General features: G+C 43.9%; 1 protein-coding gene across 1 annotated transcript in view; it reads left to right on the top strand.

Moving 5' to 3' along the window:
* ndufs4 (NADH:ubiquinone oxidoreductase subunit S4) overlaps positions 1 to 14394 on the top strand; it is a 294640-nt gene that overhangs the window by 257411 nt on the left and 22835 nt on the right. The window contains exon 3 of the mRNA XM_072497055.1: positions 5682 to 5854. Within this exon, the coding sequence (XP_072353156.1) occupies positions 5682 to 5854 (173 nt within the window). The remainder of the gene's footprint in view (positions 1 to 5681; positions 5855 to 14394) is intronic.

Genomic DNA, 14394 nt, shown 5'->3' with positions numbered 1-14394 from the left:
CTGCACATCTTTGGACTGTGGGAGGAAACCCACGTACACACGGGGAGGATGTGCAGACTCCGCACAGAAGTGACCCAAGCCGGAATTGAACCTGGGACCCTGGAGCTGTGAAGCAATTGTGCTATCCACAAGGCTACCGTGCTGCAGTTAATACACACCGGCCTCTTGGCCTCAACTCCTCTTTTGGCACCACCTTTTCTCGCCTTAGGAAGGCCTACTACTCAGAGTTTCCAGTTGTCCCTTCTCTCGCATGGATGTTCAGTTTCCCATCACTCTCACCTTCTATCCTTCTGAGTTGGTGGCAGGTAACCATAGAACTGTTTTCTGTGGGATGAGGATTTGTGGGCAAGCTCATAATCATTGACCAGAGTTTCTGCCTGACTGGCACCTGTTACACTCTGTTCCCCACTCTCCGTTCTTATTGAGAAGAGTATGGAGTTCATGAACTCCTCGAGAATTATTTTATGAAGATTTTCGAAGGTGGCCTCAATTTTAAGTGCGCTAAGGGCAGCACGGTGGCACAGTGGTTAGCATTGCTGCCTACGGCGCTGAGGACCCGGGTTCGAATCCCGGCCCTGGGTCACTGTCTGTGAGGAGTTTGCACATTCTCCCTGTGTCTGTGTGGGTTTCACCCCCACGGCCCAAAGATGTTCAGGATAGGTGGATTGGCCACGCTAAATTGCCCCTTAATTGCAAAAAATAATTGGGTTCTCTAAATTTTTTTTTTTAATTTAAAGCGCGTGTAACTGCCTGTCAACATCAAGCTGCTTGAGCCATTCAAATTCCAGATCTATTTGGTCAGGCCTTTTCCTGAGAGTACAGAATTTCCAACTGAATGCCTTCAGGACTAACTTGTACATATCTAAAATATCCCTTTTTGCTGCTTTATAGCTTGTTGCAATTTCCTCAGGCAAGGGGGAGTAAACCTCATGAGATTTTTCTGTCAACCAACACTGCAACAGCAGGTTCCAATGTTGGGCTGCCACTTTAACTGCTGTGCTAATCTTTCAAAAGAGATAAAGAAGGCATCCACTCTTCTTCATAAAACTTGGGGATTAATTGGGTAAACCTGAATACCTGAGCCACCAAGACTGAACAAGTTCCCTCACCAAAGTGCCTTCAATGGGGATCCACCCTTCTCAGCTCAGGATTTTTAAATTTATACTCCCTTTCCTTTTCTATTTCCTATAATTCGGCTTTTGGGCGGAACTCCACTGCTAAGTGCTTAGCTACACCTTTTAGTTCTTTCATTGTGTTCTATGATAGCATTGACATTGAATGTGGACAGTTTAGCACGTTAGCATTACAAACCGAAGAAAATCTTTTGCAGTTTTTACATAGCTTTTGAAAAAACAATGAACTTTCTCTACTCAATTCCCTCGTTATATTGTATTTAGTCTGTGGAAACTATCCCGGACGCAAGCCCCCACTTTTGTTACGACCGGGTGAAAAGGGGTGAACTGGCACCCTTCTATTTAACCTCCTCGGATGGTCTCAACAAAGATTTAAGTTTCTTTTTCACAAGAATATCCTTTTTAAGTGAAGGATGCACTTACCTACTTAAGCTGTAAGTAATAAGGAGCCAATCAACCAAGGTTTCCTTGTGTCAAAGAAGGAGGAAAGTTATCAGCCACTAAATCCGAGAAAAATAATAAAAACACAATGTCAAGCATTCGGCCCTCAAGCAGGTATTCAGTCCTACCCACATGCACTCTCACACACAGGTTTCAGAAACAAGGGGAGCTTGGTTCCAATAAAAAGTAGGTAACTTTGAGGTGTTGATTTTAAACACTGGGGCTGATTCGGGTTAGCTGGTTCCTTGGATGCAGCCAGATGTAGAAGATATTACAATTATTACGAGATCTCGGTTTGCTGGTAAGTTTCTGATACAGTCAGCTTCTCGAAATGGGTGAGTCACTTATTCCAACAGAGCGAAAGGGATAGGAAGCAACATACTGTCATGGATTGAGGATTGGCAAACAGACAGAAAACAGAGTAGGAATAAACTAGTCATTCTCACATTGGCAGGCTGTCGCTGGTGGGGTACTGCAAGGATCAGTACTTGGGCCCCAGCTGTTTACAATATATATTAATGATTTGGATGTGGGGAGCAAATGTAATGTTTCCAAGTGCACAGATGATACAAAGCTAGACAGACGGGAATCCATGTTTGAAGAAGATGTAAAGCGACTGCAGGAGGATTTGGACCGACTTAGTGAGTGGGCAAGAACATGGCAGATGGAATATAATGTGCAAAAATGTGACGTAATCCATTTTGGTAGAAGGAATCGATGTGCGGAGTATTTCCTAAATGGTAAAATTAGAAAATGTAGATGTACAAAGGGACCCAGGTGTTCTTGTCCATAAGTCACTGAAGCAGGCGCAACATGCTATTAGGAAGGCTATAGAAAGTCAGCCTTTAATGCAAGAGGATTTGAGTGCAGGAGTAGTGAGAGCTTGCATCAATTGTATAGAAGCTTGGTTAGACCCCACCTGGAGCAGTGTGTGCACATTTGGTCCCCTTACCTCAGAAAGGATATTATTGCACAGGGAGTGCAACACCGTTCATCAGGCTTGTTCCGGGGATGGTGGGATTGTCTCATGAAGAGAGATTGGGAAAACTGAGCCTGTATTCTCTCGAGTTTCGAAGAATGAGAGGTGATCTCATTAAAATCTACAAAATACTTAAAGGAAAAAACAGATTAGATACAGATAAGTTGTTTCCCCTGGGTAGGGAGTCTAGAATCATTGGCAAAATTTCAAAATAGGGAATGTCACTAAGGACTGAAATGAGGAGAAATTTCTTTCCACAGAATGTTGTGAATCTTTGGAATTCTCGACCACATAGGGCTGTGGAAGCTCAATCATTGTGCATGTTTAAAGCAGATATAGAAGATAAAAACCCTATAGTGCAGAAGGAGGCCATTTGGCCCATTGAATCTGCACCGACCCTCCGAAAGAACACTCTGCCTAAGCCCACTTCCCTGCCCTATCCCCATAACCCCACCTAATCTGCACATTTTTGAGTACTAAGGGACAATTTAGCATGGCCAATCCAACCAACCGACACATCTTTGGACTGTGGGAGAAAACTGGAGCACCTGGAGGAAACCCATGCAGACGCCAGGAGAATGTGAAAGCTCCACGCAGTCACCAAAGGCCCAAATTGAACTCAATGCTGTGCCACCGTGCCGCCAATTGACAGATTTCTGATTAACAATAATGTAAAGGGTTATGGGATAGTGTGGTTAAAAGGCATTGAAGTGTCCAGTCAATCATGATGATACTGAATGGTGGTCAGACTTGATAGGCTGAATGGCCTGTACCTGTTGCTTTGTTCAGTGACGGGGATAATCAGTCACTTAAAGCGGTTTCCAGTGGTGTTCCAGAAGGCTCCGAGATGGGGCCCTTTATATTTGTTGTATATATTAATTATTTGGGCATCAGTGTGGGAGGCATGATTGGGAAATTTGCAGATGACACACAAAAGTGTCTGTGTCGTTAATAGTGAAGTAGATAGCTGCTGTCTCCAGAATTATATCAATGGTTTGGTTGAGTGGGAAAATGGAATTTCATCTGAAAAAGTGTGACACAATAAATTTGTAGAGGGCAAACAAAGCAAAGGAGGCTGGCACAGTGCTTAGCACTGCTGTGTCACAGCACCAGGGATCCGGGTTCAATTCCATCTTTGGGTGACTGTGTGGAGTTTGCGTTTTCTCCCCGTATCTGCCTGGGTTTATTCTGGGTGCTCTTGTTTCCTCCCAAAGTCCAAAGATGTGCAGTTTAGATGGATTGGCCAAGATGAAAAAATTCCTCTGATTGTCCAGGGATACACAGGTTAGGTGGGGTTACTGGGATATGGGGGGGGGGGCCTAGGTCGGGTACTCTTTCAGATGGTCGCGCAGACTCGATGGGCCGAATAGTCTTTTTCTGCACTGTCGAGATTTTATGATTCTGTAATAAACGGTCGGATACCCAAAGAGGTTGAAGAAGTGAGAGACCTTAGGGTGCATGTCCCTGAAGGTGGCTGGACTGTTGAAAAGGTGGTAAAGAAAGCGTATGAAATGCTTTCTGTTATTTAACAAGGTATTGAATACAAATGCAGGGATGTAATACTGTATAAAATACGGGTTCGACCATTTCTGGAATTTAGTGTACAGTTCCGATTACCACATTACAGGAAGGACATGCTCTGGAGAAAGTACAGGATTTTTTTTTTTTAATGTTGCCATGGGACTTGAGGATTGGCGTTGTAGGAAAAATTGGATAGCCACAGTTGTCTTCCTTAAAACAGAGGTGGCTAAGGACTCATCTAATTGTGGTGTACAAAATTAAAGTAAGTAAGTAAAGTCACCATAGTCCCAGATGACCAGAGGCTGCTTTCCCTTTTGAGGGGGAGAGCTGACTGGTGGTGTTTTAACCTGAGATCACCACATCTCAGGCAATGTGCAAGGTTGAGAAGTTGGTGCCTTCATGAATAACCTCACCTGATACGGGAATTGAACCCGCGCTGTTGGTCTCGCTCTGCATCACAAACCAGCTGTGCAGCCAGCTGAGCTAAACTGACCCCAAAGTTATGGGGGCTGAGATGGGGAGGCAGGAAAGGCCTGTTCCTCCGAGCTGAGGGGTCAATTACCTGGGGCATTGATTTAAGATGATTGATAGAAGGATTAGAAGGGATACGAGGAAAAACGTTTTTCGCCCAGAGGGTGGTGGGTATCTCAAATTCACTGCCTGAATTGGCAGTTGAGGCTGACATGCTCAACTCATTTGAGTGGTACCTGGATCTGCACCTGAAGTGCTGCACCCTGCAAGGCTATGCATCAGGTGCTGGAAAGTGTGATTTAAATGAGTGGCGAGTTTCTTTTTTCTCTTTTTTAGCCAGCAGAGACAAGGTGGATTGAATGGCCTCTTCCTGCTCCATAACCTTTCCATGGTTCTAACAGAAAACAAACTTAAGTTGTTTGTTTTACTAAAAAGTAACGCAATATTGTCTCTGACTGTGGTGATATTGTTGTAGCTGTTGTAATTTGGAAGACACACAGCTGCTGCTCATTAGATGTATTAAAAACTTCCAAATCACAAGATCACATACTCACCTGGCAAATAGTTAAACAATTATTGCATGGTATTTAGGATATGCGATGATTTGCAAAGCACAATGTGATTGAGACATTTGCCTTCCATGTTCAGTAAAAGGGCCATATTATTAATCCATGTCAACACTTGAATTTTATTTTTAATTTTTAATTTCACTTTTGTAATAAATTTAGCGTACCCAATTATTTTTTTCCCAATTAAGGGACAATTTTACTTGGCCAATCTACCTACCCTGCACATCTTTGGGTTGTGGAGATGATTGATATCCACGCAGACACAGGAAAAATGTGCAAACTCCACACGGACAGTGACCCAGGGCCGGGATTGAACCCAAGTCCTCGGCGCCGTGAGGCAACAGTGCTAACCCCCGTGCCACCATGCTGCCCGTCAACACTTGAAATTTATGTGTGATTTACCATTGTTAAGTATTTTCAAGATAGACGTAGAGATGTTTGGAGACTTAAGAGAATTAAGGGATAGGAGGGTGGGATTTGAAGATCAGCTATGATCAATGAGCCGCTCAAAGGGCAGAATGGTCAATTGCTATTTCTTACGTCCTTCTGTTCTGTTCTGAAATCTAGGATATCAGTCCAGTTACCGGGATCCCAGAGGTCCAAGTAAAAACACGTAAAGTGAGGATTTTTGTTCCAGCACGGAATACAATGCAGTCTGGTGTGAACAATACAAAGCTTTGGATGATTGAATTTGACACCAGGGAACGCTGGGAGAATCCCTTAATGGGCTGGGCATCCACGTAAGTTTGACTTTTAATAAATAAACTTTCATATTCATTAGGAAGTGCAATAAACTCTGGTTTCATTTCATCTGAGCTCAATATGATCTTTTTGTAAAAGGTGTGTAAACGCTGCTTTATTTCCTGTATTTGCTGAAATAACGCATCTCTGCAAATGGAAAACAAATCTGCCCTTTAAATCAGTCTCCTTTACCGAACCAAACATCACTCCGCTAGATAGCCTAGCAATTTACAGTTCGTAACCAATTAGTTATCAGGTCTTCACATTGTCATATTGGAGAGACCAAACGTAGACTGGGTGATCGCTTTGCTGTCTGTGCGCATTCAGGACCCTGACCTTCCCGTTGCTTGCCATTTTAACACAAGACCCTGCTCCCATGCCCACATGTCTGTCCTTGGCCTGCTGCAATGTTCCAGTGAAGCTCAACGCAAACTGGAGGAACAGCATCTCATCTTCCGGTTAGGCACGATACAGCCTCACAACATCAAATTCAACAATTTCAGACGATTAGCTCTACCCCACCTCGACCCTTCTGTTTTCATTCCATTTCATGTTAACTGTCTTTTACCTTTTCTTTCTTTATCTTTATACATTTTCTCCCCCCCCCCCCATCTTATCCCCCCCTCTCCTTACCTTTTCTCCCCTTTGCTTCCCCTTTTCCCCCCTACATCTGTCACAGCTTACCCTCTGATTTTAGGTTCTCTGCTGTTTGACCTTTCACACCTTTTATTCTCTCTGGGGGCTGCCAGTAGCACTCTTTAGCCTTGATTTCTGTGGCTCTGACTCATCTTTCATCCCCCCCCCCCCACACACACACACACACACAGTATAAATACCTCCCACTTTCCATGCCTTTTATCTTTGACAAAGGGTCATCTGGACATGAAACATTAGTTCTTTTCTCTCCCTACAGATGCTGCCAGACTTGCTGAGATTTTTCCAGCATTTTCTCTTTTGGTTTCACATTGTCATACCTGCAGGTATTCTTTCATAGTCATTCACAGGGTGTGGGCATTGTTGACAAGGTCAGAATTCAGTGCCCATTCCTAATTGCACATGAGAAGGCGGTGATGAGTTGCCTTCTCAATAACTGAGTCACCTACTCGTTTCAAATAGCAGTTAAGAAACAGCCAGATTGCTGTGCTACTCCCCTGCCTTCTCCCTGTATGTTCCTTCTCATATAACAATTTAATTATTTATTCAATGCATCGCTGAACGAAGCCTCCATCACACATTCAGAAAACCAATTCCAGATGCTAACCATTTCCTGCTTGAAGAAGTTGCTCCTCTTGTCTCCATTACTTCTTTTTGCAGAATTGATACAGTGCAGAAGGAGGCCATTCGTCCCATCGTGTGCACCGGTTCTCCATATGAGCAATTCACTTAATGCCATTCTCCCATATCCTTGCACATCTTCCTCTTCATTCTTCCGTTGCCCGAAAGGGTGGTGGAGGCACAGACCCTCATAACATTTAAGAAGTATCTAGATGTGCACTTGCAATCCCAGGGCAAACAAGGCTATGTGCCAAGTGCTGAAAAATGGGTGGTTGTTTTTGACGGGCACAGGCAGGATGGGCCGAAGGACCTTTTCTGTGCCGTGTGACTCTAAATAACAGTCAAATTCCTTCTGAAAGCTTTGATTGAATCTGCCTTCACCATATTCTCACACAGTGCATTCCAGACCTTAACCACTCATGCTATGAAAGTTTTTTCTCATATGGCTTTTGCTTCTTTGCAAATTACTTGAAATCTACATCCTCTCATTCTCGATCCTTTCACAAGTGGGAAGTTTCTCCCTATCTACTCTGTCCAGACCCTTAATGATTTTGAATACCTCCTATTAAATCTCCTCTCAGCCTTCTCTCCCCCAAGGAAAACAGTCCCAACATATCCAGGCTATCATCATAACTCGTTTCTGGTATGAAGACTTTCATTCTCGTTAAACGTTTCTGCACTCTTTCCAATATCTTCACATCCTTCCCCAAGTGTGGCGCACAGAACTGGACACAATACTCCAGCTGAGGCTGAACCCGTGTCCTATATTAGTTCAATGTAACCTCCTTTCTTTTAAACTCAATGCCCCTATTTAGAAAGACCAGATTACTATATCCTCTCTCAACCTGTCCATCTATCTTCAGTGACTTATGCACATATCCACCCAGGTCCCTCTGCTCCTGCACCCTCTTTAGAATTGTACCACTTATTTTATATTCTCTCCCTGTTCTTTCCACCAAAATGAATCACTTCACGCTTCTCTGCATTGAACTTCCATCTGCTACCTGGCCCTACATTCCACCAGTTTGTCATTGTCTTATGAAGTTCTGCACTATCCCCCTCACAGTTCACAAAGCTTCCAAGTTTTGCATCATCTGCAGATTTTGAAATTGTGCCATGTGCACCAAGGGCTTAGTCATTCATATATATCAAGGATCCTGACATTGATCTCTGGGGAACTCTCCAACAAACCATTCTCCAGCTGAAATAAATTCAAAAGCACCACTGGCAGTTTCCTGTCACTCAGTCAATTTTGTAACCATGTTGCTACTTTCCCTTTTATTTCTTGAGCTATACCTTAGCTGTGTGGCACGGTATCAAATCCTTTTTGAAAGTCCATGTGTTCCATATCAAAAACATTGTCCTCATCAACACACTCGGTTACCTCTTTAAAAGAACTCCAGCAAGTTAGTTAAACACTATTTTCCCTGAGGAAATCCATGCTAGCTTTACTTAATTAACCCTAGTTTGTCTACATGACGATTAATTTTGTCCCTAATTATTGTTTCTGTAAGTTTCCCCATCACAAAAATTAAACTGACAGGCCTGCATTTGGTGGGATTGTCTTTAACCCCTTTTATTAACAAGGATATAATGTTTTCAGTTCTCTAGTTCACTGGTGTCACATCTGAGTCTAAAGGGGACTGGACAATTATGACCAGTGCTTTTGCAATTTCTATTCTCACTTTGCTTTTTAAAAATTAATTTATGGGATGTGGGCATCGCTGGCTAGACTAGAATTTATTGCTCATCCCTAATTTATTTTTTATTTGTTCATGCGATGTGGGCGTCGCTGGCTGGGTCAGCATTTATTGCCCATCCCTGAGGGCATTTAAGAGTCAACCACATTGCTGTGGGTCTGGAGTTACCTGTAGGCCAGACGAGGTAAGGATGGCAGATTTCCAGGATATTAGTGAAAATTAGGATTTTAACACCGCGACGGTGAACGAACGGTGATATATTTTCAAGTCAGGGGGGTGAGTAACTTGGAGGGGAGTCTCCATGTGGTGGGGTTCCCAGCTATCTGCTGCTCTTGTCCTTCTAGGTGTTAAGTGGTTGTTGGTTTGGAAGGTGCTGCCTAAGGAACCTTAGCGAGTTACTGCAATGCAGTAGATGGTACATATGGCTGCCACTGTTCATCGGTGATGGAGGGATTGAATGTTTGTGGAAGGGGTAATAATCAAGTGGGCTGCATTGTCTTGGATGGTGTTGAGCTCCTTGATGCCATACTCTTTCAAATGTTGCCTTGATGTCAAGGGCAGTCACTCTCACCTCACCTCTGACATTCCACCCTTTTGTCCATGTTTGAACCAAGACTGTAATGAGGTCCAGGAGCTGAGTGACCCTGGCAGAACCCAAACTGAGCGTCCAGGAGCAGGTTATTGCTGAGTAAGTGCTGCTTGATAGCATTGTTAATGACTCCTTCCATCACTTTGCTAATAATGGAGAGTCGGCTTACAGGGCAGTAACCTTGGCCGGGTTGGATTTGTCCTGTTTCTTGTGTACAGGACATACCTGGGCAATTTTACACAATGCCTGGTAGATGCCAGTGTTGTAACTGTACTGGAACAGCTTGGCTAGGGGTAAGGCAAGTTCAGAAGCACAAGTCTTCAGTTGTATTTACGGAATATTGTCAGTATCCAGTACCTTCAGCTGTTTCTTGATATCATGTGAAGTGAATCGTGTTGGCTGAAGACTGGCATCTATGATGCTGGTGACCTCATGAGCAGACCGAGATGGATCATCCACTTGGCACTATTGGCCGAAGATTGTTGCGAATTTGTTGCCTTGTCTTTTGCACAGATGGGTTGGGCTCCTTCATCATTGAGGATGGGGATATTTGTGGAACATCCTCCTCCAGTGAGTTGTTTAATTGTTCACCGCCATTCACGGCTGGATGAGGCAGACTGCAGAGCTTAGATCTGATGTGTTTGTTGTGGAATCGCTTAAATCTTTTAACTGCTGCTTATGTTGTTTGGCACACAAGTAGTCCTGTGTTGTAACTTCACCAGGTTGACACCTCATTTTTTGGTATGCCTGGTGCTGCTCCTGGCATACTCTTCTGCACTCCTTATTGAACCACAGTTGATTCCTGGGGGGAGGCGGTGGCATAGTGATAGTGTCATTGGACTAATAATCCAGTAATGGTCTGGGATCTCTGGTTCGAATCCTGCAACTGCAGATGGTGAAGTTTGAATTCAATAAAAATCTGGAATTAGAAGTCTAATTATGACCATAAAACCAGTGTCGTAAAAACCCATCTGGTTAACCAATGTCCTTCAGGGAAGGAAATTTGCCATCCTTACCAGGACTGGCCTACATGTGACTCCAGACCGACACAACGATGCGGTTGACTCTTAATTGCCCTCCACTGTAATGACCGTTAGCAAGCCACTCAGTTCAAGGGCAGTTAGGGATGGGCAACAAATGCTGGCCCGGCCAGCGTCGCCCACATCCCAAGAACAATTGTTTTTTAAATCCCCTGGCTTGGTGGTAATGGTAGAATGGGGGATATGCCGAGTTATGAGGTTGCAGGTTGTGGTTGAGTATAATTCTGCTGCTGCTCATGGCTCACAGCGCTTCATGGATACTCAGTCTTGAGTTGCTAGATCTGCCACACAACACGATAGAGGGTATCCTCAATGTGAAGAGAAACTTTGCCTCCACAAGGACTATGTGGTAATTACTTCTACCAATAATGTCATGGACAGATGCAACTGCAGCAGGCAGGTTGGTGAGGATGGGGTCAAATATGTTTTTCCCTCTAGTTGGTTCCCTCACCACCTGCTACAGTCTCAGTCTAACAGCTAAGTCCTTACGTCCCGGCCAGCTCGGTCTGTGGTGGTACTACCGAGCTACTCTTGGTGATGCACATTCACGTGCCCCACCCAGAGTATATTCTGAGCCCTTGCTTCCGCCAAGTGGTGTTCAACAATGAGGAGTACTGATTCATGACGGTACATGGTAACCATCAGGAGGTTTCCTTGCCATAAGACATCATGGGGTCCAGAGTTGATGGTGAGGACTCCCAGCGCAATTTCTTCCCGACTGTGTATCACTGGGCTGCTACTTCTGCTGGGTCTGTACTGGGTCCGGTGAGACAGGACATACCCAGGAATGGTGATAGTGCTGTCCGGCAGATTGTCTGTAAGGTATGATTCTGTTGCTTGACTAACCTGTGAACAGCTCTCCCAATTTTGGTACAAGCCCCCAGATGTTAGTCAGGAGTACTTTGCAGGGTCAACAGGGCTGAGTTTGCCATTGTCATTTCCGGTGCTGAGGTCGATGCCGGATGGCCAGTCCAGTTTCATTCCTTTTTGTGTTTTTGTAGTGGTTGAATACAACTGAGTGGCTTGCTAGGCCATTTCAGAGGGAATTTAAGAGTCAACCACTGGAGTCACATGTAGGCCAGACCAGGTAAGGATGGCAGATTTCCTTAGTGAGCTATATGGGTTTTTAGACTTTTAATTCCAGATATTTCAGTGAGTTTAAATTTCACCATCTACCATGATGGGATTCGAACCCGGGTCCGCAGATCATTACCCTGAGTTTTTGGATTACTAGTCAAGCGACAATGCCACTATGCCATCACCTCCCCTTCTTGGTATCCCTGGATGTATCTCATTCCTGGTGCCTTATCAACTTTAAATACAGATAGCCTATCCAATCCCACCTCCTTATTAATTTAAACCTCTCTGGTTTAAATGCCTCCTCTTTCATCGTGGGCTGGGTCATATCTTCTACGTTAAAGACAGATGCAATGTATTCATTTAATATCTCAGCCATTCGCCGCCCCCCCCCCACACCCGCTACCTTCATGCGTAAATCCTCTTTTCGGACTATTCAGCCCTACTCTTCCTTTTACCACTCCCCTACCATTTATATGCCAATAGCATGGAATTCTTTTTTTATGTTAGCTGCCAGTTTCTTTTCATAATTTTTCTTTACGTATTTGCTTTTTCAATTCCCTTCTGAACCTTCTTTGTTCAGCCTGTTTCTCGGTTCTTTTATCCAACTTGACATCTTTCATCACGCTTTTTCTTCTTCGATTTTAAATTTTTGCCCTACGCTTTTCCCCTTCATGGGAATATGTCTTGACTATGCTCAAATTATTCTCTTTAAAGACAGCCCATTGTTCAGATACCATTTTTCCTGCCAACCTTAGATTCCAATTTTTCTGGGTCAGATACATTCTTACCCCCTTGAAGTTGGCTTTCCCTAAGTTAATTGTTCTTATTCTGTATTGTTCCTTGCCCTTTTCCATAGCCAGCAAAAACCTTATGATACAATGATCACTTTATCCAAAACAATATCCTTCCGGCACTTATTCTTGATTAATAAGAGGATTAGGGGTTATGGGGAGAAGGCAGGAGAATGGGGATGAGAAAATATCAGCCATGATTGAATGGCGGAGCAGACTCGATGGGCTGAGTGGCCTAATTCTGCTCCTATGTCTTATGGTCTTATTCCACTTGGACCACCTCATTCCCAAGAATCTGGTCTAGCAATGTCTCCTTTGTCTTACCTTTTTTTGAGCCAGGTCTCTATTATAGCCACAACGCCATATTCCCACGTGGTAATCTGCGCCTGTAACTCACCAATCTTCCTTACCACACTCCAAGCATTCCTATACATACACAGTAACCATAATTTAGGTATTTTTGCTATCTCCTTTCTCGTTGGACTGGGAACATCCTGCTTTAAAAGATTTGTCTGAACACACTCTAGGGACTCTGACCCTTCACACTGCACCTATCCCAGCCTGTATTCGGATAATTAAAATACTCTATTATAACTACTCTACAATTCCTGCACCTCTTTGTAATTGCATTGCAATGTTTCCTCTCCATCTTTCCCACCAGTTGACCAGTTGGTGGTCTATAGGCTACACCGAGCAATGTTAACTGCACCATTTTTGTTCCTTAGTTCTAATCAAATAGATTCTATTCCTAACCCTTTTGGGGCTCTCTCTCTCCAGCGCAGCAAGTCTCTATTTAATCAATACCGCCACCTCTCCCACTTTCCTTCCTTTCCTGTCTTACCTGAACACCTTGTATCCAGGAATATTTCATACTGAGTCCCACCTTTTTTTGAGCCAGGTCTCTAATATAGCCACAATGCCATATTCCCACATGGTAATCTGCACCTGTAACTCACCAATCTTCCTTACCACACTCCAAGCATTCCTATACATGCACGGTAACCATAATTTAGGCATTTTTGCTATCTCCCTTTCTCTGAACCCATCTAATAGCTTACTTTTTTATTTGTTCATGGACGTGGGTGTCGCAGGCTGTGCCAGCATTTGTTTCCCATCTCTAATTGCCCTTGAGGGGGCAGTTGAGTCAACCACATTGCTGTGGGTCTGGAGTCACATGTAGTCCAGACCAGGTAATGATGACAGATTTCCTTCCCTAAAGGATATTAGTGAACCAGATGGGTTTTTATGACAATCGACAATGGTTTCATGGTCATCATTCGACTTTTAATTCCAGATATTTTATTGAGTTTAAATTCCATCACCTGTCGTGGTGGGATTCGAACCCGGGTCCTCAGATCATTATCCTGGGTCTCAGGATTACTAGTCCAGCGACAATATCGCTATGCCACCGCCTCCAATATTCTTTGCATTTTTTTTTTTAATTTAGCGTACCCAGTTAATTTTTTCCAATTAAGGGCAATTTAGCATGGCCAATCCACCTACCGTGCACATCTTTGGGTTGTGGGGACGAAGCCCACGCAAACACGGTGAGAATGTGCAAACTCCACAGTGACCCAGAGCCGGGATCGAACATGGGACCTCAGCGCCGTGAGGCAGCAGTGCCAACCAATGCGCAACCATGCTGCCCTTGTATTTTTTTTTAAATATATTCTCCTCATTTTCATCGAATATACACCCAACAAGAGGTAACCAACAATATCAAAATACAATAGCAATTCCCCCAACCAGCATCCCCTTCAACATACAAATCTAAATCTCCCCCCCTACATCCCCAATACAAAACAAGAAAGACCAAAAGAGAATTCACGGTCATCCCATACATGATAAACAATAAACAATACACCTAACCCCTCCCCACCCCACCTCCCAAATGTTCGATGGCATCCAATTCTTGAAAGTGCAGATTAAACAATGCCCAGGAATTTTAAAACCTTTCCACCATCCCCCTCAACTCAAACTTCACCTTCTTGAGCGTCAAAAATGCCAACAGGTCCCCCAACCTACGCCGAGGCACAGGGCGGAGAAGCTGACTTCCACCTAACA

Source organism: Scyliorhinus torazame, chromosome 3 (genome assembly GCF_047496885.1).
Source record: "Scyliorhinus torazame isolate Kashiwa2021f chromosome 3, sScyTor2.1, whole genome shotgun sequence".
NCBI lineage: Eukaryota > Metazoa > Chordata > Chondrichthyes > Carcharhiniformes > Scyliorhinidae > Scyliorhinus > Scyliorhinus torazame.
This window is presented reverse-complemented; position numbering and strand designations above follow the sequence as displayed.